This window comes from Musca autumnalis, unplaced genomic scaffold (genome assembly GCF_047663935.1).
Source record: "Musca autumnalis isolate F117 unplaced genomic scaffold, ASM4766393v1 scaffold_3, whole genome shotgun sequence".
NCBI lineage: Eukaryota > Metazoa > Arthropoda > Insecta > Diptera > Muscidae > Musca > Musca autumnalis.
The window spans coordinates 87,100,785-87,127,328 of NW_027411866.1; the positions used below are offsets into that span (position 1 = coordinate 87,100,785).

At 35.3% G+C, this 26,544-nt stretch overlaps 1 protein-coding gene across 15 annotated transcripts in view; it reads left to right on the forward strand.

Annotated features, from left to right (window-relative positions):
• The window catches only part of spri (Src homology 2 domain-containing protein sprint), a 613,225-nt gene that overhangs the window by 525,366 nt on the left and 61,315 nt on the right, over nt 1-26,544 (forward strand). For all 15 annotated transcript variants that reach the window (XM_073972426.1, XM_073972433.1, XM_073972427.1 and 12 more), the window contains one exon: nt 8,956-9,162. In XM_073972426.1, the coding sequence (XP_073828527.1) occupies nt 8,956-9,162 (207 nt within the window). The remainder of the gene's footprint in view (nt 1-8,955; nt 9,163-26,544) is intronic.

Here is a 26,544-nt window from a genome sequence, read left to right on the forward strand (position 1 = left end):
TCAAAATTCAAGAAAACACTCAACTACGGAATTATAAAACCTTAACCTTATTTATCATATACATATTCTCAAAGTATTTTATCCTCTTTTCAATAGAACATTGTTTACACTAACCTTGCTCATAAATCTAAACTTAACCTAAGAAACAAATGACAACAACTGTATTTCCAGAGTTTATTTTGCCCTATGGAGCCATACTTTTTTCGCAATTTAATTCTGTACTTGGGGTATTTAATCTTCAACATTATTCTGCATTTCTGCGTATGTGTGAATAATCGACCCTCAATTGGTCCAGCATTGTGGTTGTTTATGGTATTTGACTGGGCTGGGCTTGCCTAACACATGTGCTTAAACACCCATATTTTTTCTAGCTCGTCTTCTTTGGTGTTAAAAGTCAGACAGAAGACTTTGTTGGGGTTATTGATTTTTCGTACTTTTAAACTTTTTCTTTATTTATCTCTTCTTCTTTTTAGCCACCACATTTATTGTCACTAAAAGTTATGTTATTTATGCGACTGAGAGAGATCCTTTTATTTTTGTATTGTTGTGCTTTACGTTGTCATTCTCAATATTTATGGGAAGTGTTAAATACTTTTTTAAAAGTAAAAGTGGGTTGGCAAAGCAATTGTCTAACGACATGATGGACGAAAAAAAAGAAGGAACGAGTTGCCCTGTAGAACATTTTTCCACATAATGTTTACAAGGAGGTTGGTTTTCATTTTCGTTCATGTTATTGTTGTAAGAAACAGACTAGTAAAATATTTCCACGAATTTTTCCACATTTCCAAGTTTATTACGAATGTTCATCTAGTCATAAGTATAATATAATTTAACAATAACAATTTAAATCCAACTCTTATGCAAAAGTTCCATTCACGCTTAATGTGTTTCACACCTCTTTCAGATAAGATTCACTTTCTCACAAAAATACAAAAAATATGACAGCAACATTCAACCAGATGAAAATTACTTTCTCAACCTATCCCTTTTTATTTGATGCAATTTTTCATTTGTTGTTACTTGAATAATAAAAACAACAACAAAAATGTGTCGTTAAACAATATCAAAAGATCATATTACATTGCCTTTGGTATTGGAGATGCATGCATACGCTGCGGAAGGAAGTAAAGAGTGGGTCGGGCGGAGTATTGTTAAAACACCAGTAAAAAATTGCAGTAATACCACTCAGTGTATTATGGATGAAACCCCTCCTTATACTCTACATTAAATCCTCCCACTCCTTCCTGCATCAATTTTTTGTTGGTTTAAATGAACGAAAATGTTTACACCGAAACGAACGCGTGTCAATTGAAGCGTGCAAAATATTTATGATGACTGCTTGGCATTTTTTCTTATTTTGCATAAATAACAAAAATAATAACAGCAGCAAGTCAACAACTTTGTCACCCAATCCCCTAATAATAGCGATTCATGCCACCAGTTCACGTTGCTACGACCGTGGCAAATCCAAATACACTCAACACTGGGCGACATTCGTTGACGGATTGTGATGATGATACCCTTGTATCAGTGGATTTTCTGCATAAAAATGTGACGATAAATGACATTTTGAATGGTAAAAATGTGATACTTTAGGGGGATGCAAGAAATTCGCACTTAAATTGTGTTTGGTCGGATCATAAGGCAAACAAAAGAATATCATTTCGCATTTTGGGCTTTTTTTTTGCTTAGCTTTTAGTTATTTTTTCTTAGCTTTTAGTTATTTTTCTTATATTTATGTTTTGCTGTTGTTGTTCTTGTTTTCTTTTTTTCTAATACAACGACATCCGTATTTGCATAATATTGTATTTACGTTGAAATATGAACTCTCAAAAGGCGACAAGAGCTGCTGTTGGCTACGATTCAGCTACTTTTATAAAGGTATGCATTTCCGTTGGATGCCGCTCTGTCTGGCATAGATGTGAAAAGAATACAGCACACAAACATTGAAAACCTAATGAAGTTGCCCTGGTGATAAGATAAATGGGGAGAGGTAAAGGCATACTCTTGAGCATAGATATTTTGTTAAATAGCTACTTCTATTAGCGACCATGTAAACCAAGGAGCCAAGGTATTGAAACATACATACCTACAGTGGGTACAGTTCGCCCATATAACAGAATATTAAAAACAATAAAACATATTTGACTAAAAAGTATTATGCCCGTAATTTCTACGCGTAGTTATCTATGAGTTCATAGATATCCCCCGTGTAAGCAAAATTTCATAATTTCAATCCATAGGTAACGTTACCGGGTCGAAAAGGGCCGTGTTACTTACAACAAGGATTTTACCTGGTTGATCGATGCCAATGTGTAAAACACTTCTATGTGGCAACGATTTTGCGAAATCATGAATGAAAATCACCAATGTTACCACATGATTTAAAAAATTTCACCCCTCGGTAAATGGCACCTAGAACTTACCAAACGCGTAGGTAAAGATAACTAATAGGTAGCCACCTACCCGGTTACCTAGGGCTAGAAATTACGGGCATTAGTCGGAGATATACCCTCTGCCTGTGTGAATTGAGACTTGCATCTATGGACATTGATCGAATACCAACTACACAATCGACATCTTTTTCCCCAAAAACTATGTGTTTAGAAAGTTTTCAGAAAGTTTCCGAAACCCCGAGTTTTTCGGGATTTCCCATATTCCGGGGTTAACTTTTTTGGAGTCCCGGATTTTTTAAGTTACTTTTAATAATTTGTCATGCATATATGGAGCAATAAACCTCACAAAAACGGATTGGAAGGAATATTATTTAATATAATTAATTAATTTTGTAGTTTTTGTTGACCTTTGGACTGTCTATTTTGGTTGGTTTAGTTTGGCTTTTATGTCAGGAATAAAAACAAGAGTTTTAATAAAGAAAACTAAATAAAAACAAAAACTACATTCGACAAATTTAATTAATTAATTTTAAATGAAATTTAATAAACAAACTCTAAGACTCGCAAATTGTTCCAACGAATTTTCCTTAGAGAAAACCTGTGAAAAGTATTTAGAATATCCCGATCCCATGCATCCACCAACTCTGAACATTGAAATACCAGTTGGAAGCGGAAACCATTGTGGTTTTACTAAAAGCATTATGAAGGTTATTCTGAACGTAAATTCTCCCTGAATTTTCTCACTCTCTTCTTTAAGTTGAAACGGCGGAAAAACAAAACTAACGGGAAATTTTCCTTCAGAATAATAACTTATATGAAGTAGGCCTTTTGGAGGGAAGTCGTTTCTTCCACTTAGCTACAAGTATTTTTAAATCATTGTGCGGTGACAATTTTTTGATATTTTTACTTTCAACACTATTATTTGATCTTATTTTTGTAGTTTTTTCTTCTATAAAAATGTAATTTTTTACTTTAAAATTCGCTTTAAAGGCAATTCCCGACAAATTCCGCAGTCCCGAAATTGTCCTGAAAAATCCCAAAATCCCCGGTTAAGGAATTTCGACATCCCAAATTCCAGGATTTTTGAAAACCTGTCCCGTTCGCCATCCCTAGTCAAGAAGCATGGATTTTCCCGCGAAATAATGATATCTTCGCAATAGGAATCACAAGGACTACCCTCGATGAACGTTTAAAAACAATCCTCAACAGCCCTTAACTGCACTCTGTCCGATACAGTCTATCTTCAGTATTGATTAAAGTTTGAGGAAAAGATTTCGATGTGCAATGGTTGGACCAATGTCAGTTACTCCTTTAGACAGTTATTGTGCCCACCAGCCATTTTTGTTGTTTACCTTAAGATTTTTAAAGCTTTAAAATGAAGCATTATGTCATGAGGTATCGACTTGTCCACGAAAAAATTATATGGCTGTAAACAGGGCCACAAGGAGTACCATCGGTAAAAATTCAAAATAAATCTCTAAGAGCCCTTTTTGAATGGAAGGCTTTGCTCTGAAGGTGTTGTCCGAAGTAGACCATTTTATAAATTCATGAACGTTTGGAAGATATTATATGTATGTTCAAAGTTTCGGCCAAACTGGATACTCATTTCATGAGTTTGAGTGCTCACCAATTATATAGGAGTGGTTAGGAGGACAATCGGAAGAGTGATGTCAATATGAATATGTATTCACTTAGCCAATCCTCTTCAAACGTCAACCTCACCCACTGTCTACTTGTGACTTCATGTCGTTGGTTCGCGCAAACGAGGCTCTGGCGACCGATAATGGGCGATATAACCCTAACTCGCTGCATGGAAGAAATACCTTCAACACTACCAAAAAGTTAACTTGAGAAATAGGGTCTACACATATCTGTTTTGTTATGGCGGACAAGGCAGTGGGGATGGCAATGGATGAGCCCATATAGGTCAAAGCTGTCGCCAACAGTTGAGTGCCAAGCTCTCTAAGCTCTTCCTTATGCTCACAAGCAAAGAAGAAATCCTGACATAATTTGTCACCAAAACATGAAAAAAACCGAAAGAAATTTAATTCTCCCAGGAGGTCACAGGCATATGCCAAATATACCAGCAACTGCGGCAAGCTCCAAGTGTCTGAGAGGATGCACTTCATATTCAAACAGTGTTTCAGAAACCTCTGAGACCCTATGCTCCTCAAGGAGTTACGCAAAAAAGAAGAAGTGCCGGCAAGATTTTTTGACCTTTTTAACCATTATCTCATGATGTATAAACTTGCCCACGAAAATTATATCGACGTAATATGGGGTCGCGAGGACTATCTGCTGTTAAAATGTGAAAGCTATCCGAGAGCTGGTCTTACACTGCACTTTTGCAAAGAAATTAAAATATTGTGTAGGAAGTACCCAATGGAGTGGACCGATATAGTCCATTTTTTAACTTGATCTATGTCTCGAAGGAATATTGCGTTGTGCAATTTATGGATCAATTCTTCTTGCCGAATTCTTCTTGCCGTTTTGGTCCGTCTTCGAACTTAATATATATTGTAAACCAAATATTACTGCGAGGAGACCGATGGACGGACAGAGCTAAATCAAATGGAAATTGTCATTGGAATTTCATCCAAAGCAGGGCTTTGAAGTCGAGCCATTTTGGTTTGCCTCCGAACAAAAACAGGTCTTAAACTGGATCTAAGGCAAATTTCGGAGTGCTCCGAAAGCCTTCAACTGAACATAAACGCACACTTGTTGAAGGTTAATGGAATTATACCAGAAACAGTGGAGTACAGATGTGTGTAGAAGACCAGTATCCCTTTTCATTGAAATTCAAGAGTCCCTTCATAGAAGTCCAGTAGGTTTCCTAATATTCAATCAGTATGACTTCTTTAAACTACGCAGAAGAACGCTGGGCATCTTATTGATGATCAGTAGAATTTCTCATATGTACAATACCACAAGGTCTTTCAAAGGAGTGAAATAAAAAAAACAATAATACTTCTAATCTAAAGATAAAATGAGTAGACTAGTATGTAGAGAATATGTGGCATCTAAAACCAATATTCCAAAACATGTATCCTGTACCACGTTGGCTCCCAAACGCATGCAACAACAATTTATAGTTATTACATGTCCGTGATGTTTCCGGCAGAGTCTCAATGTCTCGACGTCTTTTAAAATGTTGACACTATAGACAACGAAAACATTTATTTTCCTAACAGATTTCGAACGAAACGATTTAGGGCTAGTCATCAAGACTTCGAAAACAACTTATTTGTTTTCCTTCAAATTTGAGTACTTGGTTGCAAACACCCCGACTTTAAAATTGATAGGAAAGCAGCTCATAAATTTTTATATTGTTAGTAGCTTTCTCACAAAACATAAGCATGCATGAACGACATCTCTAGTTTAAAAATTCTGTACGTTTACTCAATAATTTGTCCAAATTGCAAAAGTCCAGTAACTTCTTGTAAACGACTAATTTCCAGTAACAATTTGTACAAAGTTTGAGCATATGAACACACATATTAACTTCTTCTCTCGTGGTTCGTGTCTAAGATATAAATCTTGCTACCACTAAGAGGTAGTTTACACTATCTATCAATGTCATATGACACGAAATAAAAACATTCCATATTTACCCACGGAGGCAATGAGGAGACGTAGTTTTTTTACATTTTTGCTGGTGTGGACGCACAGAATAAATGGCGTAAGGAAAATCTCTAATATTACATATATTAGCGAATATATAACGATGGAAAGTTTCATGTCATATGACATTTACATATAGTGTAAACTACCCCAAAGTTTATACGAGTATATAACTGGATTTAACCCATTTCGTACTTGGTATTCGATTTTTCGAACAGTAAAATCACTTTTTTCAAAAAATATTTATGGATGAAAAAGTTAAATTTTTAATAAGTTTTGGTATAAGTACAAAGTCTAACCTGTCAGCAAATAAAAAAAAAATTGTTCCCTTTGAAAACCCCCCTCCCTCGATGTTAAGGGTAGATTTTTGAAACCTATATTTTTGGATACTTTTTAAATTAATTTAAAAAAATTATAAAAAAATTAAACTAAAAAAGTAATCATGGGGAATTATTGCCAATATATATAGCCGTTTCACAAAATATAGAGAACATGATTTACATGCGCAAGCGCGACTTTACAGATTGCAAAGTTTGAAATTTCGAACGTTGGTACTTAACCTACATACCGATGGGTATATCAAAACGTGGAAATTTACTGACAAATTGCGGGGAAAAGTTATATATATATATATATATATATATATATATATATATATATATATATAACTAAATACTAAATTTCAGCCATTTCTAAAGGATAGTGCGGCTAAAATTCTGAAATACCCTAAAATCGTTAGGTACCATTCAACGGATGCTATATAAAACGTGGACCTATGCTGACAAATTTCTGGAGGAAAGTTAAGTAGCCTCAAAAAAGACTAAATATGAATTAATTTACAGACATTTCTGTAGAATAATGCGATAAATCCTTGAAATCTACCGAAAATCGGCCGGCACCGTTCTATGGGGGGCAATCCAAAACGTGGACCAGTGCTGACAGATTTCGGGGAAAAGTTTTGTAGGTCCAAAGAACTCTCAATACCAATCTTCAACCGTTTTTCATACAAAAATGGTGAAAAAAACCAATAAAACGGCAAATAAATCAATTTTATTTTACTTCTATACATATAGCTTAAGCGCCAGTGTTCGAAATTTCGAACACCACTTTCCGGGAAAACGAAAAAAAATTTTGAGTTTATTTTTGACATCAGTGGGTCCTATTTACCCTAAAAAGGTGCTTTGTTTTTAAAAAATAAATAAAAAATTTGTCTTGGTACGATGTGGGTTAATAATCCACTGGACTCTAAATGTCAATTCCATTACGCATATATTAAATAAATTCTCATAAAGAAGGCTAACGCGGTAAAAAGCTGTAATGTGTATGGCGTTTTATATATAACACCTTTACTAACCGAGTTACTAATACCTCTGTCATACTCGAAAGTAATTCAGTTTTAATATTTTTCACGTCAAAAATTAAGTTTATTTTAATTTCAAACCTACTGTACCCCTGTCTCTCTACAACATCTGTGTTTAACTTTTAAAATGCCAAGGTAATCCTGTCTATGTTTTTCATTTCGAAGTACATATCTTTGCCGTTTGCTTCGGTATATTTATGCATGTAAAGTAATATAAGTTGTAATTTGAAACAAATGCTGTTTTTCTCAGCTCCATTTCTTTACATTTAGCGCAATGTTCTTAAAGAATCATGTATTTTTTTATTAAAGAATATTTCAGCATAGAGAATGACATATGAATATGACGATGAAACAACCTAACCTCACTCCCTTGCATGGTTTTGATATTTTTGTTTGCATTTAAGCTTTATAAATGGCTGTTTAATTTTAATGTCAGACGCATGCGTTTTTTTCTGTTATGTGGCATTGTCATTATGTGACTGAGTGATATATAATTTTAATATTTTTCAGTTTGAACTTGAAGAAATACCAAGCTATAAATTGTTACATACATTTGACTATAACAAAACAGTACCACATCAGTACCATGTGGGGAATATCGTCCTTATAACGAAATAATATATTTTAAAAGAAAAATTTAGATTTTATTTATATATTTTTATTTTTTAAATAATAGTGGCGATGCATTTCTTGATATTTTTTTCATGCTCTATACGGCAATTTTTGATGTTTGTAAGGATTTTTGATGTTTGTAAGGATGCAGAAAATTTTTAACACAAATATACATGCTTGTATATTCGTCATTTTGAACAAATAAACAACAAAAAAGCCAAAGATTAGCGTGAACTAGAGGAAACAGTAATATAAGATTACTGTGGCTAAAGTTATTAGATGAAAAATTACAATAACAACGACTTATACCATCCTTGTCGGGTTACATTGAATTTAATCGACTGTTATTTCGCAACTCCTCCTCATATAATTTTCGGAAAACATGTGGCTGCTTTAGTTGTTTTTTTTTTAACGACAACTTTAATATTCCAAACCCTAAAGAAATAAAAAACACATTGTTGGCACTCAACCATGAAGTCACCCTAATGATGACACCACATGACAATTTCATCAATTTCTCTTCCTACACCCAGAACTGGTCATACGCATATCATGCATGTCCTTTGTACAACTAACTTGGCTAACAGACTGGAAAAGGACAAATGTCTGCTAAAAATAGCAACATCTGTTTGGACATATTCACAGATAATGAAACTTAACTCTCACTAAAAAGTTTAAAGCCAGCAGATTATTTAACAATGCCAGGAAAAATATTTCGAATGCCAGTCGCAAAAAGACTCTTTGAATTCTGAAGAATTCGCACCCATTTCGAATGGTATGGTAAAACATGTTTTGAATAGATTTGTTTTTCATGTTAACCAAACAATTGTTTAAGCAGATTTTGAAATAACAAAAAATACGGCTATAATAAAATTGAAGCGTAAAAAGAAAAACATAAAAACTTTTAACTCATACTTTCTTCCCTAGCAAGTTATTTATAAATTTTTCTCTTCTCCTTCTTTACAGTCCCGTACATCTCTTGTTTCGAGTTCAGATGGTGGTATTTTGGCCGAGGGTGAAACATCGAGTGAAACTTCCCGTGGCTCTGATGACGATTCGCCTCCATGTGATTTGGGTCTGGTGGAGCGTTTGTTGTTGACACATCCAGTTTGGTTTTTACCCGGCATACAACGTTCAGGTGCCGTTCATTTTCTGCAAGGAAAAGAAGAAGGGGTAAGTAGAGCTGTCATCACTTGGTTTTATTTTTTCACCGTTACCAAATTAAGCCCATAACAATGTTTGATGTAGAGCCAGCCGAACTGCTTAGCAACTGCGCAAAAATTAATTAGCAAAAATTGCAGGGAAAATTCCAAAGTTTTTATTCAATGACTTTTTATTGAAAATAAAATATTTGTGGAAATGAGAACATGGAGAAGAAGCATCACACATACACATATCGCTTTGTGTGTTCTTCTATCCTCTGCAAATATACATGAACTGCTAACAAAGGACAATGGAGGTTTTGTCTTCCTAACAAAGCCATAATAATGAATTCTTTTAAGTTTTTTGACATTTTCGTTTATCACAAAGCAACTAAAGATCAAAGGAAAGTATTTGAAAATTCACAGTATTGAAATGGAATGGGTGATGCGTTTTTTAAATATTGAAAATATTGTGTTTTAAGGAGAAAGGCAAACAAAGCTAAAAAGTGTTACCTGTCTCATACTCGTGTCTTGTTTTGGCCCATTGCGAACTTTGTTTGTAGGCAGGTCAAGTTCAAAGTCCCAAGTTTTGATATGGTCACCAGAACATGGTATTTTAAATTTATATGCTAAATTTTGTGACAAAATTAGCTGTAAATTCACACTAATGATCAAAAAACCTCTCCACCAAAAATTATGGACTTGTTTCACGTTTTGGTATAATCCATACATCGGTACAACCTGATTTCAGTTTTTTTGTTTTTATTCACGTTTTTGTCTATATTGGGTGTTATTTGCCAACTTCTCCACCGAAAATTGTGGTCATATGTACACGTTTTGGTATAGCCTCCCAATTAGATGTAATTTTGCACATGAGGTTCCCAGTGATCAAAGAACTACTCCACCTAAAATTGTGAACATAGGATATAACCTCTATATTACGATACCACCCGATTTTAGGTATTTTAAAGTTTTTATCTATGTAAATTTTCGGCCTAAATTGTTCCCAGTGGTTAGAAACTTCTCGACCAAAAATTGGGTATATGTACCCACATTCTCGTATAGCCCATAAAACGTTTGCGTCCGATTCCAGGTATCTTGAAATGTTTATGAACATTTTCGGCCTAAATTTGCTGCATTGGCAATTAAGATACCCAGTCAGCAAACTTTTCACCACAAATCTTCCATACTTACTTTAGGTTTAAGAAAATTGGCCATATCTGTCCACTTCCAACCCCACAAAAGCAAATTTTTCGCTAAAATTGTGCACACGATAACTCTCGAAGGGGGACCCCTTTTGTTTCAAACATAGATCAGGTTCGAGTAAAATTTAAAAAAAAAAAATTCGCAAAATTGAACATTGTATTGAAATTTGTTACAAACCCTTTATATCGAGTGGTTTTGTCTAAGGCTGAGGTTAGATCAGTCAAGGACCCACAAACCTTAAGTGAAACCCGAGTGCTTACGATTTCAATATTTATTGTAGTACGTGATGTATAGGTATGGTGATTAAGTAGTTGCCTTATTGACAATCATATGGTTGTTGTCGGCTACGGTAATCAGGTTGTTGTTGTCGGTTCGATGGATAACGGCGTTATGGTAATCACTGCCGGCTCGTTGGTGTTCGGTTTGGTAATATCGGTTAGAAGATAAGCGGGTTATTGATGTTAATTCGATGAGAATCGGATCAGACGTATTCGTTTTTGAGATGGCTAGGATCATTGAACTTGCTATGATCATAGAGCTTGTTAATAGCATCGAGCTCGTTATTAGTTCGAAGCTTGTTAGGAGTTTAGAGCTTTAGAGCTTGGAGCTTGCTAAGAGCTTGATCGAATCGTGGCTAATCAATACCGATACTGAGGACCAGCCACACATATATTCTTACTTTGTCGACTGATGATCGACGACTTCGGTGAGGAAAAAATTAAATTTAAACATTCGGGTGGTAACACGAGTAAATGAGAATTATTGTGCAGCTGTGATAGTCGCTAATTACACCGAAGTTAAAATTGTCACGGACACGTTAAAGTTTCCTCTCGTGGACCTTCTAACGATATTTCGGGTAGAGTTGTACAATCTAGTTCATTTGAAAGATCTAGTTCAACAGCTCAGCTCTTTAAACTGAACTAGGTCAGTAATCTAGTTCATAGTTCACTGTCCAGTTCAATCATTCGGATAAAAATCGTTCACCGGCGGCTCTTAATCGATCGTTTGATGAAAACGCATACATACACCAAATACAAACAAACAAAAGACTAATATAAGTTAACTACTCCATAACAAAAATATTACATTTACATAGTTTTATTGCATTCTTAAAGAAAGATTAATTCATTTTAGAAAAAAAAAAAACATCCTTCATTTAGGTGGCTGGCAAAAAATCTTATGTTTTGTGTGTGTGTGTGTAGAAATTGTCATTGCGAAAAAGCTTTGTGCGTGTGTGTATCTTTTTATGTTTTCCCTTTTTTTCTATCCAAAAAGGCAGATTCATTAGGTAATCGATTCGACATATTGTAATATGTTATGTCTCTATGTTTTTGTAGAAATCTTCATTTTCGGACAGCTATTCCATGTACCTTGATCCAAAACGTAAACAAACTGATCACATTACGAAGGCATCCCTTAACATAGACGACGCCGTCACTTTATGTATTTGTGAACGACTTGTTGAACTAGATTGTGAATCGTTCGTTGATCGTACGGTCACCGACTGATTATAGTTCAGTGAACTATTGAACTATAATGAACTACATCGACTGATCTAGTTCATACGCTCTTTTCAATGAATCGTTCAATTGAACTAGGTCGTTCATGAACTATACAACTCTAATTTCGGGGACAAGTTACTTCATCCTGATATAATTAATAGCCCAAAAGCTCCAAAACACTCTGCCGGCACTAACTAAAATAAATGATGAGCACAACAACTTACGAATTGAGTATGCAATTTGGCAGAAACTTGGCACATTGTAAAATGTCTTCCAAAGGTACATGAAACTCCAAGAAGACCTATATGGATAACATCTTCCCAAAAGTTAAAAAAAAAAATTCTTAAATGCAGTTGGGCTATTCGAAGATCCTTTTGAATTTTTTACCGCAATACCTTTGCTTGCCATTCTTTTTTATTGTGGGGAAGTCCATGCTAAGTAAGATAATGGTCCGAAACCTCTAAAAACTCCTACTGTGGTCAACTAAAATACCTGGTGAGTAGAGATAGACGCGTACCTAAAAAATTAGGCAGGAACATGCACAAACACGGACCAAAATCCGTATGACTTTCAGGCACCAATACGGTTTTGTCGAAAAGATACGAACACGCACTACTCACGGCACGACATGCGACCTCCTCTACTGGTGAGCATCATAACTATAGAAAGGAATGACTCGCAAAACAAAATCCACTTCCAAAATTAACCATGTCGGTCAATTCCTTCGAGATACCTGAATACATTTATTCGGAACATTCAATATCGTTACGATAAATACTCCAACCGTTTCTATATTTTTGTTGCCGAGTTCAAATGTCCAAAAGAATTTCAGCTGTGTGACGGGTGTTCGATATGTCCGTAGATGAAAGTCTGAGACTGCGGGTACATCACTCACCCCACTTCGGTGTCAGGACACGAATTTCCATTGCCTTCTCCGCTAACATTATTGTATTGTTTATCTTTATTTATATATATATATATATATATATATATATATATATATATATATATATATATATATATATATATATATTGGTCAATCTTAGCCTATGTTTAGCGTATTAGTGTCAAATCTCTTTTTGATCGTTACAATATTTTAATTGCTAATTGTTTTGTAAACACTTATTACATTATTTATTTTTTAATACTTTACTACAAATAATTACAATTTGTCACCAAGGGATAATGTTAATTTTTAATTTCGCTAATTTATTTGTTTTATTTTATTTCTTTTTGGCATGTTTTTAATCAAACATTATATAACCACCCCGATGGAAAAAATGTTTATAATTTCTGTGGTTGGCCACAAACAGCATTTAATTACATTTATTTACAGAATTATTTAAAAACATTTGCAAAAAGGGTGTCATTTTACCGAACACATCTGTTTGTTAGTTCATTGAATTGTAAGGTTTCATACATTATCAATTCGTGTTTTTTTTTGGAATTCGAATTCAATTGAATTCATTAAATATTCATACGCATTCGCATATTGGCAATGGCAACAACAAATGTGGTTCATCTGCATTTATATGGAAAAACGGAACAATGAGAAAAAAGGAAGTAGGGTTTTCATTGGACTTTGCAGGGGAATTGTTAAATGAAATGAAATTTTTTGTTAAAAAAATAATAGTAATAAATTAAATTAATTTTTTCATTGAAATAAAACACAGAGGAATCTCTATGCGTATGAGTTGCTTGCAATTGTAAATACTCGTAAATTACGCCATTTTCATAGATTTGTTAAAACGAATTTCCGCAATTTGCAATCAATTATTCCGTTTCTTTTGTTGCGTCTTTTCTTCATATGTGCGTTGCAAATTTTGTGATAATTCATTGGAAATCCCAGTAAAGTTCAACATACGCAACTCATTTGCGTATGCAAATGAAAACAGTGGTGTTTTAAAGTAAAATATGTAAAATTACTCGCTATGCTCCTATAAAATTGATGCTAAAAGAAATAGGTTGAGGTTTGCTGCATACTTTTAGGCAACTCGCTAATTAGTAAATTAAATATAAATCAGCTGCAAGAATCTAAAAGCAACATTTTAATCAACGTCACAAGCAAGTGTTGAAAATGTTTATTCTGAATTATTTTGACTCGTTTAAAAATATTGTAAATACCACTGTGTATTTTCCTTTGAAATTTACAATACAAACAGTACCGTTTGGTACATGAACGTTGAAATTAAGAGTTGAAAAATCCATTGCTTTATGCAAAATTTGCACAAAACAATTTGCTGTAGGTGCGGTGATATGGTGTAATGCGTAACAATAACGGTTCAACACGAAATACGTTCTGTGGATGGAATTTTCTTCTTTTTTTTTTTTTGTATCAACCGAGCTATATTTTTACAGCCATTACAAACTTCGAAATTCAATGGTGGTTCAGCAATATCAACAGCTAACAATGCCGCCAAAAGCAAATTCATTAACGCATACCGCAAACCCTAACGAGCCAAACCAAAAATGGGGGAGGTGTGTGGATGCAAAACCAAAACAATAGCACCGCACCAGATCATCCAGCCACTATATTCATAGAACCAAACCAAAAGCTTTTTGTGCGCACGGTAATATTTAAATGGAAAAGGAAATACGCCTGCAATTTATCTTTGTTTGCTGGCAAAAGGGGAAAAAGCAACGTAGAACACAGTTCTCAATTGAAAACGAAAGACAATTCAATACGTTTTTCGTAAAAGTAAAACCAAAAGTAAAGCAAAGCAATGACTGGTCGTGTGAATGAATGAATGAACGAAAAAAGAACCTTTGTGGAACAAACACCACAGAACATAGATAACAAAAAATTTTGATGATGGTGTTTTCTTTTTTTTTTGTGGAAACCAAATACAGCCAACCCAACCATCTCTATAGCTACAATGAAATGTGATCATTTGAATATGAAGACAAGTCATACTCTTCGTAGTCATCGTTATATTGAAATGTTTCAGCTTCAATGGCTACCTTATCCGTGCATAACCAGTATGCCAACAACGTATATCTTAACATGTTCTTTTCTTGGTGAATTTAAAAACCATTTTGTTAAACCAAATTGTTTGAAAGTCATTTTCTAGAAGAATTCTAAATGAATTTCAAATATCCTCTCAACCCAATGTGACGAAATGGACCAAGTTGTATGAGATAGATAGAGAGAATTGAAAAATTATACTAAAATTACTGTTAAGCTTTACGAAATCCTCTTAGAGTATCTGTCAGAACGTAGTATTATGAATGGAATTGGTAGCCAAAACTATAGTATAATCTTATGTTGTACAGTGGACACGAATGGAATAAACTTTTTATACCCTCCACCATAATACGGAGTGTATAATTATATTCGTCATCCCGTTTGTAAGACATCGAAATAGCCTCCATAGCACGGTGATCCGGTTTTCTGTACTTTAAACGTTGTCACCTCAAAATCCCACCGAAATTGCTGAAATTTGGTATTTTGTTCTCGTTGAGGGTATAAAATTTTCCATCTAAAATTTGTCGGTGTAGGTCCACGCCTTTTTGTAGCTCCCGTTGAACGGTAACTCCCGACTTTCGCCGAAATGGCTGAAATTTGGTACTTCAACTTCGTTGGGGGTATAGAACTTTCCATCTGAAATTTGTCGAAGTAGGTCCATGTCTTCATATGGCCCCTATTGAACGGCACCTCCCGATTTTCGGTATTTTAAAGGTTGTGGCCTCAATGTTCCACCGAAATGGCTGAAATTTGGTACTTAATCTTCGTTGGGTGTTGTCGGTATAGATCCACGGTTTCATATAGTCCCCCATAGCAAGGTACCTTCCGATTTTCGGTATTTTGAAGTTTTCAACCAAAATGGTTGAAATTTGGTACTTTGTCCTCGTTGAGGGTATAAAGCTTTTCACCTGATATTTGTCGGTGTAGTTGCACGTCTTCATGTAGCCCCCGTAGAACGGTACCCCCGATTTTCGGCATGTTAAAAGTAGTAGACTCAATATCCCACCGAAATGTCTGCAATTTTGTACTCCGTCTTCGTTGGGGGTATACAATTTGTCTACCTCAAATTTGTCGGTATAGGTCCCGTCTTCATATAGACCCCATAGAACTGTACCACCCGATTTGCTGTATTTTTAAGGTTGTGGCCCCATCTTTTATTGGGGGTAGTTTTATAAAACTTTACACCTTTTTCGGTATAGGTTCACGTTTTTATATAGCCCTGATTTTAGGTATTTTGACTATTGCGCAAGCGAAATGGCAACAAATTCGTATTTAGTCTCATATTTATTCATTCCTGCAAAGAATTGTCGGTAAAGGTCGTCGCAAACTCCTGATTTTGAGAATTTTAAAGTTTCAGCCACATCATTCGACCGAAATTGCTGGTTTCAATTCGAACTTGAACTAAAAACAAACAATTAAAAAAGTATCAGTCTGCTATATGCTCTCAGGCACACGATCCGAGAAATGACCTTAACTGAATTAAAGTACAAACGTGTTGTAATTTTGCGGAGGAGGTATCTGAAGAAATGTACCTGAATAATCCATCATGGAACTAAATTTAATTCCTTTCGATAGTTATCGTGCCAAACAGCCATTTTAGTTGAATGCTGTAAGATTTTTTGAGATTTTGGGTTATTATTGCCGAAAGCGTGAACTTGCCAGAATCAGAATCACAGAACGGACTTCTCGGAAAGCTATTAAACTGCATTTAAGCGAAAATGTTGAACTTTTGTAAGAGAGGTACACAAAGGTATTGTCCGATATAGACCTTCTAGGAACTTGATGTACGCTTTGAAAAACTCGTAATACGGAGCAAAAGAATAAGCTGTCGTAAAAAATCAAAACGATTCGAGAGCAGGCCTCATACTGCACTTTTCCAAAAACGTTGGTATTTTGTGTGGGAAATTCGAGCCAGATTTATGTCTGGAAGAAATGTTACGAGGACAATATTTTTGACCAAATTGGTTTATCCTTTCAAGAGTTATCGTGCACGCCATTTCAGCAAAAAAATTGAATTTTCGTGGGGGAGATACCGTAAGGAGTGGATCGATATGGCCCATCTTCGAACTTGTTTTAGCAAAATATTACTAACACCGAATTGTTGATCCGTTCGAGAGTTATTTCGCGCTCCAGCCAGGCATACGAACAGAAGCACAATGCTTAATCGACTCCATATTGCCTAAAACGGACTCGTCCAATAGGCGAGGCACAAAATCGTTAAAATCACCTAACCTTTCAATTTCAGGAATTTTGAGTTTTTCTTCATATTCTAATTGAATTGTATGTAATTTAGCATTTGCTTCACTGTGCCTCAATGATGCTGATGCTTGTTGTGATTTTTCTATTTTGAAATGCATGGCCACAAGTCCCAATGCGGTCAAATTTCGGTGTGCGGACGATTGAGTCTAACTAAAATCTGTTATACCGCACTAACACCAACCACATCATCCACTAATAAAGACATGAAATGAAAACACACACATACACATAACAGATCCTTTAGGGAATTTGAAAAGGATTCAATTTTCCACAAGTGAAATACGAAATGCCAACAAAACTTCACAGAAACCAAATAAAAAGGGAAAAAACGCAAGAAAAACCCAAAGAAATCTTCCAAACAAAGATAAAGGCAATGGTATTGAAGCTGCAAACGAGACTTTGTACAGCTGTGCCAACGTCCCTTGTAAAATTAGAAGAAAAAAAAAACAAAAAAGGAAATCAAAATACGGAAAAAACTGCGTTGAATATTTGACCAAAAAATGAGAAGTAGTTAATAGCTGTAAACGACGAAATAAACCCCACGAACAGAAAACATCAGGCCAATATAAAGTGAAAACTAAAAGTGTCCCGTTGAGCATTACTTAATGTCTCTCTAACAGCAAATCAACATCTTAGTGTAAGCTGTCATCTTGTAGTGATATGAAGAGGAAAGTGAAGCTTGTCATATTACATCAACTGGTGTCTTTGGTATTTTTGCCTGACATTGTCCCTTAACATCCATATATCCAGCCATCCTGTTTACCTTCCATATTAGAGAAGGGATTCTTTTTTCCTTACTGCTTGCTTGAATGTTCACTTTCCTCCTACGTACATACATTTTCCACATAATAAAGCCCCTTTCAGCAATTTGAATAAAATATGAGATTTTTATTATTGGCGCAATATAAACTAATGACCTCCAAGGGGATCATAATAATGCGGCAGCCAATTCAACGAAATGGTTGACAAACAATTTTAAAGGTTTATATTAATATTGAAATATGTTCATATTACTATTGAAATATTAACAGTCTGTTCATGTATTTCGCACGAAAACCCGTACGAAAGGAAAGCAGTCATTCACTTCCGTCTAAAAATGCGTTCATGTTTTTCTCAAACTATCGTGCGACTGCCGTTACGTATCCTATGCGAAATATTACTAATTTGAATGTGCATTTGTGCAACTATGTTCCATAAATGAGAGCCAAATGAGAAATAAAAACAAAATCCAAACATTGGAATATGTGTGATTTGTTTTGTTTGAGAAAATAAAATGTTTCTGTATTTTGAATTATTTTATTTAATTGATTTCTTCAAAATAATGAATGAAACCGCCTTTAAAACGTGTCTGAAAAATTTTTATTTTGTTTCAAGAATGTGTTCCAAAATTTGTTTTAAGATTTTCTGTGTTATTCGCGAGTTTACGTTCTACTCGACAACTACAAAGCAAGTGAGCGATTTTGACATTCTCTTCCTACAAAAGACAGTCCTTTCGAAATACATAAACCCAAATTTACATGGAAAAGTGTACGTTTACGTGTTATTTCGTATGGCTTGTCGGTCGCATAGATTTTCGTTTCAAAGTTGTTTACATGAACAGAAAATGATTTTTTTCCACTTCGGAAGCGCAAGAAACCTTTCGGTCGACATATGTACATAAACAGGGGGTAAAATAGAAAATATAGATTTGAACGGTTTTTATAAAGGATATCAGTCTTAGTAGTTCGGCTTCAAATAGGAATCTTTAATAAAATTCGCAACGTTTATCAGATATTTGAATTGTTTCAAATGTCAATTCTATAGCACAAACGTCAAATAAATCCTCATAAAGGAGGTTAACCCGGCAAAAAGTTCTAATGCAAACGCCGTTTTAGTTTATTTGTATCAGTTTTGCAACAACAACTACTTTATGGAGTTTACTGCAATCATGGAATTATCGTTTAGTATTAATTTACACTTTTTACTTAGCTAATTGTTTTTGTATTCTGTCTCATTTGTTTCGACTATTCAGCTATGCTTCTACGTTGTGACGTCATTCATTGTAACCCCTCCTACTCCCCCGTATTTATTACCTCTGTCCCATTGATGCGTTGTTTACATTTTTTGTCTGTTTGTATACCTGTATATGTGTATGTGCATCTTTATTTCGTTTGAACATTGGAGAAGCTTCCAGATGAAGGATGCTAGAACAGTCTAGGCAGTGATGCCAAGTTGGGGGTTTTCCCGCTACTTGTGGTGATTTTTGACGTACAAAAAACACTGTTTAAGCAGTCAACTGTTCCGACGTTATATGTTCTATGCATACGTAAGCGGGTGTAAATATGGGAGCGTAACGGGTGGACGATTAAGTTTTAATTCAGACCGTGACTTAAAACCGTCGGTGTAACCTAAGAAGAGTAACCTGAATAGAGTAAAGATGTGTGATTATTAGAAATAAGCTTTGTGCTTAGTAGAGATGTAAAATCTTCTGTAAATAAGTGAATAATGATAATAAAATATTGTAGAATCCGTTTGTCGTGTCGGGGAATAAAACAATACGTAAGTCTTGCCGGGGGCAAGGTCATACTTCCTGAGATAATGTCTTAAAAGCTATAAGAAACCTTGACGGCAACAACTAAAATGGAAAATTGACATGATAACTCCCGCAGGAAGTTTCTGATTGGTCCAAACTTTGCAGATCGTATTATTTCATCTAGTCATGTATCAGGTGGGAATATGGATTATATCGGTCCAGCACTTCGGGTACCTCCAACACAAAATTTAGAAAAAGTGCAGTTTAAGAGCTCATCTCGAATCGTTTTGAAATTCTTTCCAAAAAGTTCTACATGAAGGCCCTGTTACGACGGCGCAACTTTTTTTGGGATGGCAAGTCCACTCTTCCTGAGGTAAAGGCCCAAAATCTCAAAAAATCCTGCCGGTACCAACTACATTGGGTAGTACGAAAAATCACCCCCATACCCTCTCTTTTAAATGTTTGGCAACATGTTTTGTGTCCGGCCCTAGTTAAAACGGTACAAAATTTTCGGAGCAAATCCATACTTCCTAAATTCATTCTTTGAGCCAAATCACTTTCCATCGAGCGATTTCGTTAGCTTTGAATAATGGAAATGGTCAGTGTAGGCAAAATCCGGCAACATGGCGCATTTTTCCACATTTTTTCGTTTTTAATCGATAGAGCGAAAACGTGTAATCAATTTTTGAGCCCGCAACCCTCTGAAAATATTGTATTTCATATAAGTTACTATGGAAAGATAAAATATCACGGAAATATTGATCCACTCTTGCATTTTAAAAGTTCCCGGGAAATCCCGGATTCCCGGGAATGGCGATTTTATGATTCCCGTTTCCCGGGAATGATAAAAACCGGGAAAACCCAAAACCCTAGTGGTACAGTGTGTTGCATTTTTTATCTACAAATCAAAATTTCGCATGCTCAATCCCAGCAGCGGTGGATGATATTTCTGCCAGGCTCTCATCATCCAATGAAATCAATCTTTCCTTATACCAAGTAAAAGTTGTTTGAATACTAATAAAAAAGTTTCCCATACTCTATGGACCGCCATGACAGACTGACTATCATAACATTAATGACCATCAGATTTCTACGATGCTGAAGGACTCTTACCCTCCCTATTGGCCTTTATAAACGAACATTGTTTGTTTTATTAAATGGTATTTAGCCAATAGTCATTAAAACAAGATGATGATGAGTATCATCATGATGTCTGCGTGTCAATAAATGAAGCAAATTCCATGTTATGGGACGGAGGTCATGCAAGAACAAAATACCAAAAACTTTGTTCGAGATGGAGGAGGGAAATCAAAAAGCATTTAATTACGATTCCAACAATTTTTCGCTTTAATTAAAAATCAATCATTTGTTTGTTTAACAGGCAATGGAGGAAACCTTTAAAACAGAATTGGAATTAACCATAGCCAGACAGATAACTTCAATGATATGGTGGTGGGAGGAATCTTCAATGTGGCGCCAATTGTTCGATGATGATGATTAAAAGTAGATTCCTCAAGACCCTAGTTATCAGACACATGCTAGCCTCAGCTAGGAAACAGTGGTTTGTGGTTGTACGAAAAAATCAATGTTGCATGGACAATTAAATGCCAATGTCCAATGGACATAAACATAACAACAAGAACCATAGTGATTATCAATTAAGGGAGTTTGGGAAAACAGTTATCCAGTTACCCTTGCTGTTGACTGGTCCGGTAATTAAGGTTGTAGTCATGTACGCTGCTGCCGCAGCTCCTATAATTGAGTCTGGTCAGCAGCACATGTTTAATGTCAAACATTGTACCATCCGTCATCCATCATTGAAATGTGGCTTTGACTATAACAAAATGAAAACAAACAAAAAACTGTTAACACCACATCATATCCTTATGATCCTGTAAATGAAAGAGAGTGGTTGAAAGCTACACATAGACAGCGGTCATTACCATGGGGGGAATGGACAATTTTTTTCAATTTGTTTATCATTAAATATTGAAAAGAGTACATGGTTAGAATCATTGATATCCTGTTACCGAGAGTTTTACATCGTAAATCACAGACCGTTTTTCCAATCACCGGGTTTTTTTTCTTCATTGCGGTCTGTATTGTTTTTACTGTAATATTATCTCCAATGGAAGGGAGTTTTGATAAACAAGTATTTACCACAAAATGTAATTAGCAGCAGCTGTTGACTTCATGCAGTATTCGATAGGTAACATCGGGAGTCCTCAATGGCGTCATCATTTCAACCATATGGCTGAGTATGTGGTCATTCGTTTAGCGAAATTTGCAATGTAGAAATTTTATTGATAGTAGTCAGCCAAAGCAATGTTTCGGGTTTATTTCGCTGACAGATCCAATACCTTCTACAAAACACTAAAAAAACTGACAGTTTGGATAATAATATTTTATTCTCATATGCTTGTCACCGCAAGTTAAGATGGGCAGAAGCACGGTTACATATTGCCAGTGCATGTATGTCCCCATGTTTCCAATAGAGTTCTTGCAAGAGTTTAGTGCAATAAGAACTTTCTTCTCCCGCTCCTCTATATGCATGACAAGCAATGGTCCAGGATTGTTTCGGAGAAAGTATCAATGAAACTCCGTCCAAAACTGCAGACTGATATTTCTGAACTTTGCGTTCGGTTTCACCGGTTTGACTCGAAGACATTATTATGAGCCCAGTTTGCCACTTGTACAAGAGAACCTTGCATAAGGTAAGACATAGTTGGTAAAAATTTCCCACTTATAAGTACCACAGTAGAAGTGGGAGAACCTCTCCTGTTATGAGCCCCTGTTCCAGTATTCCTTACGGAACTTTCTTCTATGCGGTGAATTGATAATCCTGCTTGTCAGCTCATCGAATCTTTCCACGAGGATGGAGGTAATTCCTTTGTTTCTGATAGCGTTATCGATGGATTCAAGCTTTCCATTATTGAAGGCACCCTGTACATCGAAAAAGGCCGCCAAGGTATAGATTGAATTTTTCATATTCTTCTCAACGTATTCAACCACCTCATGTAATACGGTTTCTACTGATTTAGCCTTGATGTAGGCGTGCTGTGATCTATTTATGAACCCTTATTTTCCGATCCACTTAACTTTCCACCGTCTTTTATAGAAAGGAAGAAAGACTAATCATCTTAATCTTCAGTTCTGGTTCCATTATGGCTTGCTGTAGACAGGAAACAATCAAAGTCCGCGCAATCGGGGAAGTGAGCCCCTAATAGCATATCAGAGTCCAGAGTTAGTCCAAAAACCGTCGCTCCGCTTAATACAACCTTTGGATTTGGGATCCTTAGTTGCTATCTTGCGAATCCTTGCCGCATCATTAACTTCCTATATAGACTCACTAAAACTGACCCAAGACTTCAGCTTAGCTTTCTTGATTTCACTTTTGCACTTATTGAAATTTACCTTATAGGCATCCCAATCAGCACTGAGTTTTGCCTTACTGACTTCATCATATGATCTCCTAGCTGCCTTACGAAGATTAGGTAACTGTTTACTCCACCAAACCGCTTATAGAGAAGACTTATCTACTCTGAAAATGTATGTAGCTTGAAAATAACATATTGCTACGGAATTACGTTTACATTAAATACGTGTAGATTTTGTTTTATTCTTCGATACGATTTGTGCCAAATAAAAAGAGGGTTCGTTTAGATTACGATTCTACAATGCTTTATTAACGTCACTTCAGTTATTATTCACACAATCCTTTACTAAGCACACAGCTTAACTCTACTAAGCACGCAGCTTTACTCTATACTTAGATTACACTTCACTGATTATAATTCGAGGTCTAAATTACAACTCAACTCGTCCACATGCTACTCTTTTGTCTTTATACTCGCTCGCTGATGCAAAGACTGTTCTGGCCTCCTTAATCTAGGCTTTTCTCCCATATTCAGGCGAAATGTTAACCGATCCGCAATACACATACAAACAGATGAATGTAAACAACAAATTGGGTCAGAGGTAATAAATAAGAGAGTAAAAGGGGAAATAATGAATAATGTCACAAACTTGGGAGAGAGTACAACAAAAACAATAGCAAAATAAACATTGATCGTAGTGAATGAAATTCTATACAGTACTTGTTGTTGTAAAATTGATACAAATAAAGTAAATGCTTATAAAAATTTACGCTATAAATTCGATTTCTAAATTAACGAAAATTCGTGTAAATTAACTTAAATCTGCCAGTTTCGTAGCAATATTGTCTTGCGGAGTTTGGAATGTATGACCATATTAGGGCTGTATGAAGCCAAGCGGATTTGTAATAAAATAATCTCTCGTGCGTTTCGTTTCTATTACGAAGATCACATGAACTACTTTAATGCGATTCATCTCCGAATAAGGCATGTTATGATTTAAGACGTCATGTTTCTACCTTAGCAGCTTTCTCTTTTTGATCATGAAAATGTTTCCTGACGTCCTATAACGGGGACGTGTTTTTTGATTTGCGATGGATTAAGAAAATGTTTGTAATCAGTGTTCTCTTTGTAGCCAAACACAAACATTGGTGACTTTGATTCACATAATGATTACATTGTGATTCATTTGTTCATCTCGGCTATTTTATTGGATTGCTTCAAGCTTCCCAACATCTGTTGGCAAATAGAATAACAAGATTTTGGTTTTTAGCTACTGAACACCATCTGGTGGCAAGAAGAGTAACATACGTATGGTTTACGTCTTTGCTAAATCAGGACATTGGCAGTACTTATATGTTGCGAGTAATGTTATATCTACTCTACTAGAAAATGACTTGTAGAGTGTGATAACTGTCTACCTATAGGCTTTAAATCAAATGTATCATCCAATTAATAAAGGCAATAAAATCGGTTCTTTATCGACATTTTAAATCATTTTTTATTATTTACACAATTGTTACTTCAGCTGGAACCGACACAAAATTGTAACTGATTTTATGGACTGTGTAATACGGACAAAGGATGAGTATTTTACTGAGTAAATAAAAATAAAAATGCATTGATGTCCTTTTAACAGCTCGTCGAAAGTAACTGCCAAACGGATAGCTTGATTTTATGGACCCAGTCATAAACACAACAATATGATTTTATTATTACAGCTTGGGAAAGGGCTTAACATTGTTTGAAAATTATTATGGGCCCACTTTATAAGCTCTTCTCACACAGTACAGAAGTTGGCAAATAAAATGGTTTAATTTTTGTGTGATGTTTGACAGTTATGACAACTCAAACAGTAAGTAGTACCAGGTCTCCTTTTTTGTTTAAGTCACAAAAGGTTTGCCGCATTGTCAATCAAAATTTCCATTGACATCAACCACCCACAACGTCTGTCTATTAAATCAATTGAATGGGATTTCAATTTAGAATTTCATAGCCCAGTGATGCTGATGAGTTGAGAGATGTGCCATTGTTGATAAATATTTCATTAGAAAATACTTTTAAATGAAGCCACAACATAAATTTACAACAACTACCGATGTCCAGGAAAAGTAAACTCGAGACAGGGGATAAAGAGAAGGAGAAAGTGTGAAATGCAATGCCTCCAGCAGGATAGGACAAAGACAATATTTACGGTGGACATTATGTTCAACACCCATCCTGCCATAATAAAAACATATTATTAACAGCTTTTGTAACAAACAAACTGTCGTTGACATTTGGTTTTGTACTCTCCTCCATATATGTTCATATACATGGAATTCTGTCATCTATCCATCCATCCTGACATCAACATTGTATCCTTTCTACGAAAGCCTATATAGTTAAAGTTAACAAAGAATGCAGCTTATCAACATCAAATTCTCATTGTTGATGGTTTTACAGTTGTTGTTGTAGGACGATGGGATATTAAATATTTTCCAGTCATACGGTGTTGGGGTGCATCATCTGCAGGTTGTAATGACCTTTTTATCATTGTATTCTTGTTTAAGCGGGTAGTAGAGAGAGAGAGCATTCATAAAAGTCCTGACATCAATCTGATGGCTTTGTGATACCTTGCTTTTTCTACCATTCATTCCCTACCTCTGACCCAAAAACCTTTGTCAAATGTTATCTTTGTATGTGATATATGTTCGAAACAACGACCATGTCTAAATGACGCTCTTGCAAACAAACAATTTATAGGCCTCCTACCACAAGGTGGGTGCAATATTTCCAATGTCATTTATCTTCGTTTGTTGTTTCGTTCATTTGGCAAACATTTATTTTTACTTATTGTTAATATATGTATATTTTTGTGGTTTATACTTGCGTTAACGGGTTTTTCGGTTAGCTTGTACTGTATCCATCCCCAAAATCCAAACCATTTATTGTTTGGTCTAACACCAAAACCAATGTTTGAAATGTTTAATCGTTTGAAACGATTTTCAATTTATTCGGGAGCAAAAAAGAACAATAGTATGAAAATTTCATTGCATTCGTTTTATTTTGACATCAAAAACATTGATTTATTAAATTTTAAATGAATAGTTTTAGCTCTGAATAAGGTACAAACTCCATTTAATATGGAAATTATATCAACATATAAAATATTGCATTGTTTGTTGCCAGCGTGGTGCAAGGGTAAGCATGACTTCCTTGCACATCAAAGGCCGTGGATTAGACCCTTCGGCTACGATTTCTCACATTTTAAGCACTTAAATCAGCGTCGCCCGTAATATTTCCATCAATACTAAAGCATGTGTGTATGCATGGGTGAAAACAAAAACAGCCACATGATGTTCATGGTTTGTTTATGTACACGTACACTGTACATGAGAGAGGGAAGCAAATGCAAAAACAACTCAGTGGGCGTCCTATACTGTCTTTGCAAAGAAGCGCGTCCCTGACTTAAATAAAAAATTATGTTCACGGATCTCACAAATAATATTTTTCGCTCAAAAGCCTCACCTGCAGCACATCTAGTGTAAGAGTAGATATAAAATGAGTATGTGCACACCCTTCCAGTGCTGCCACTACCTAAACCCGTGTTGCA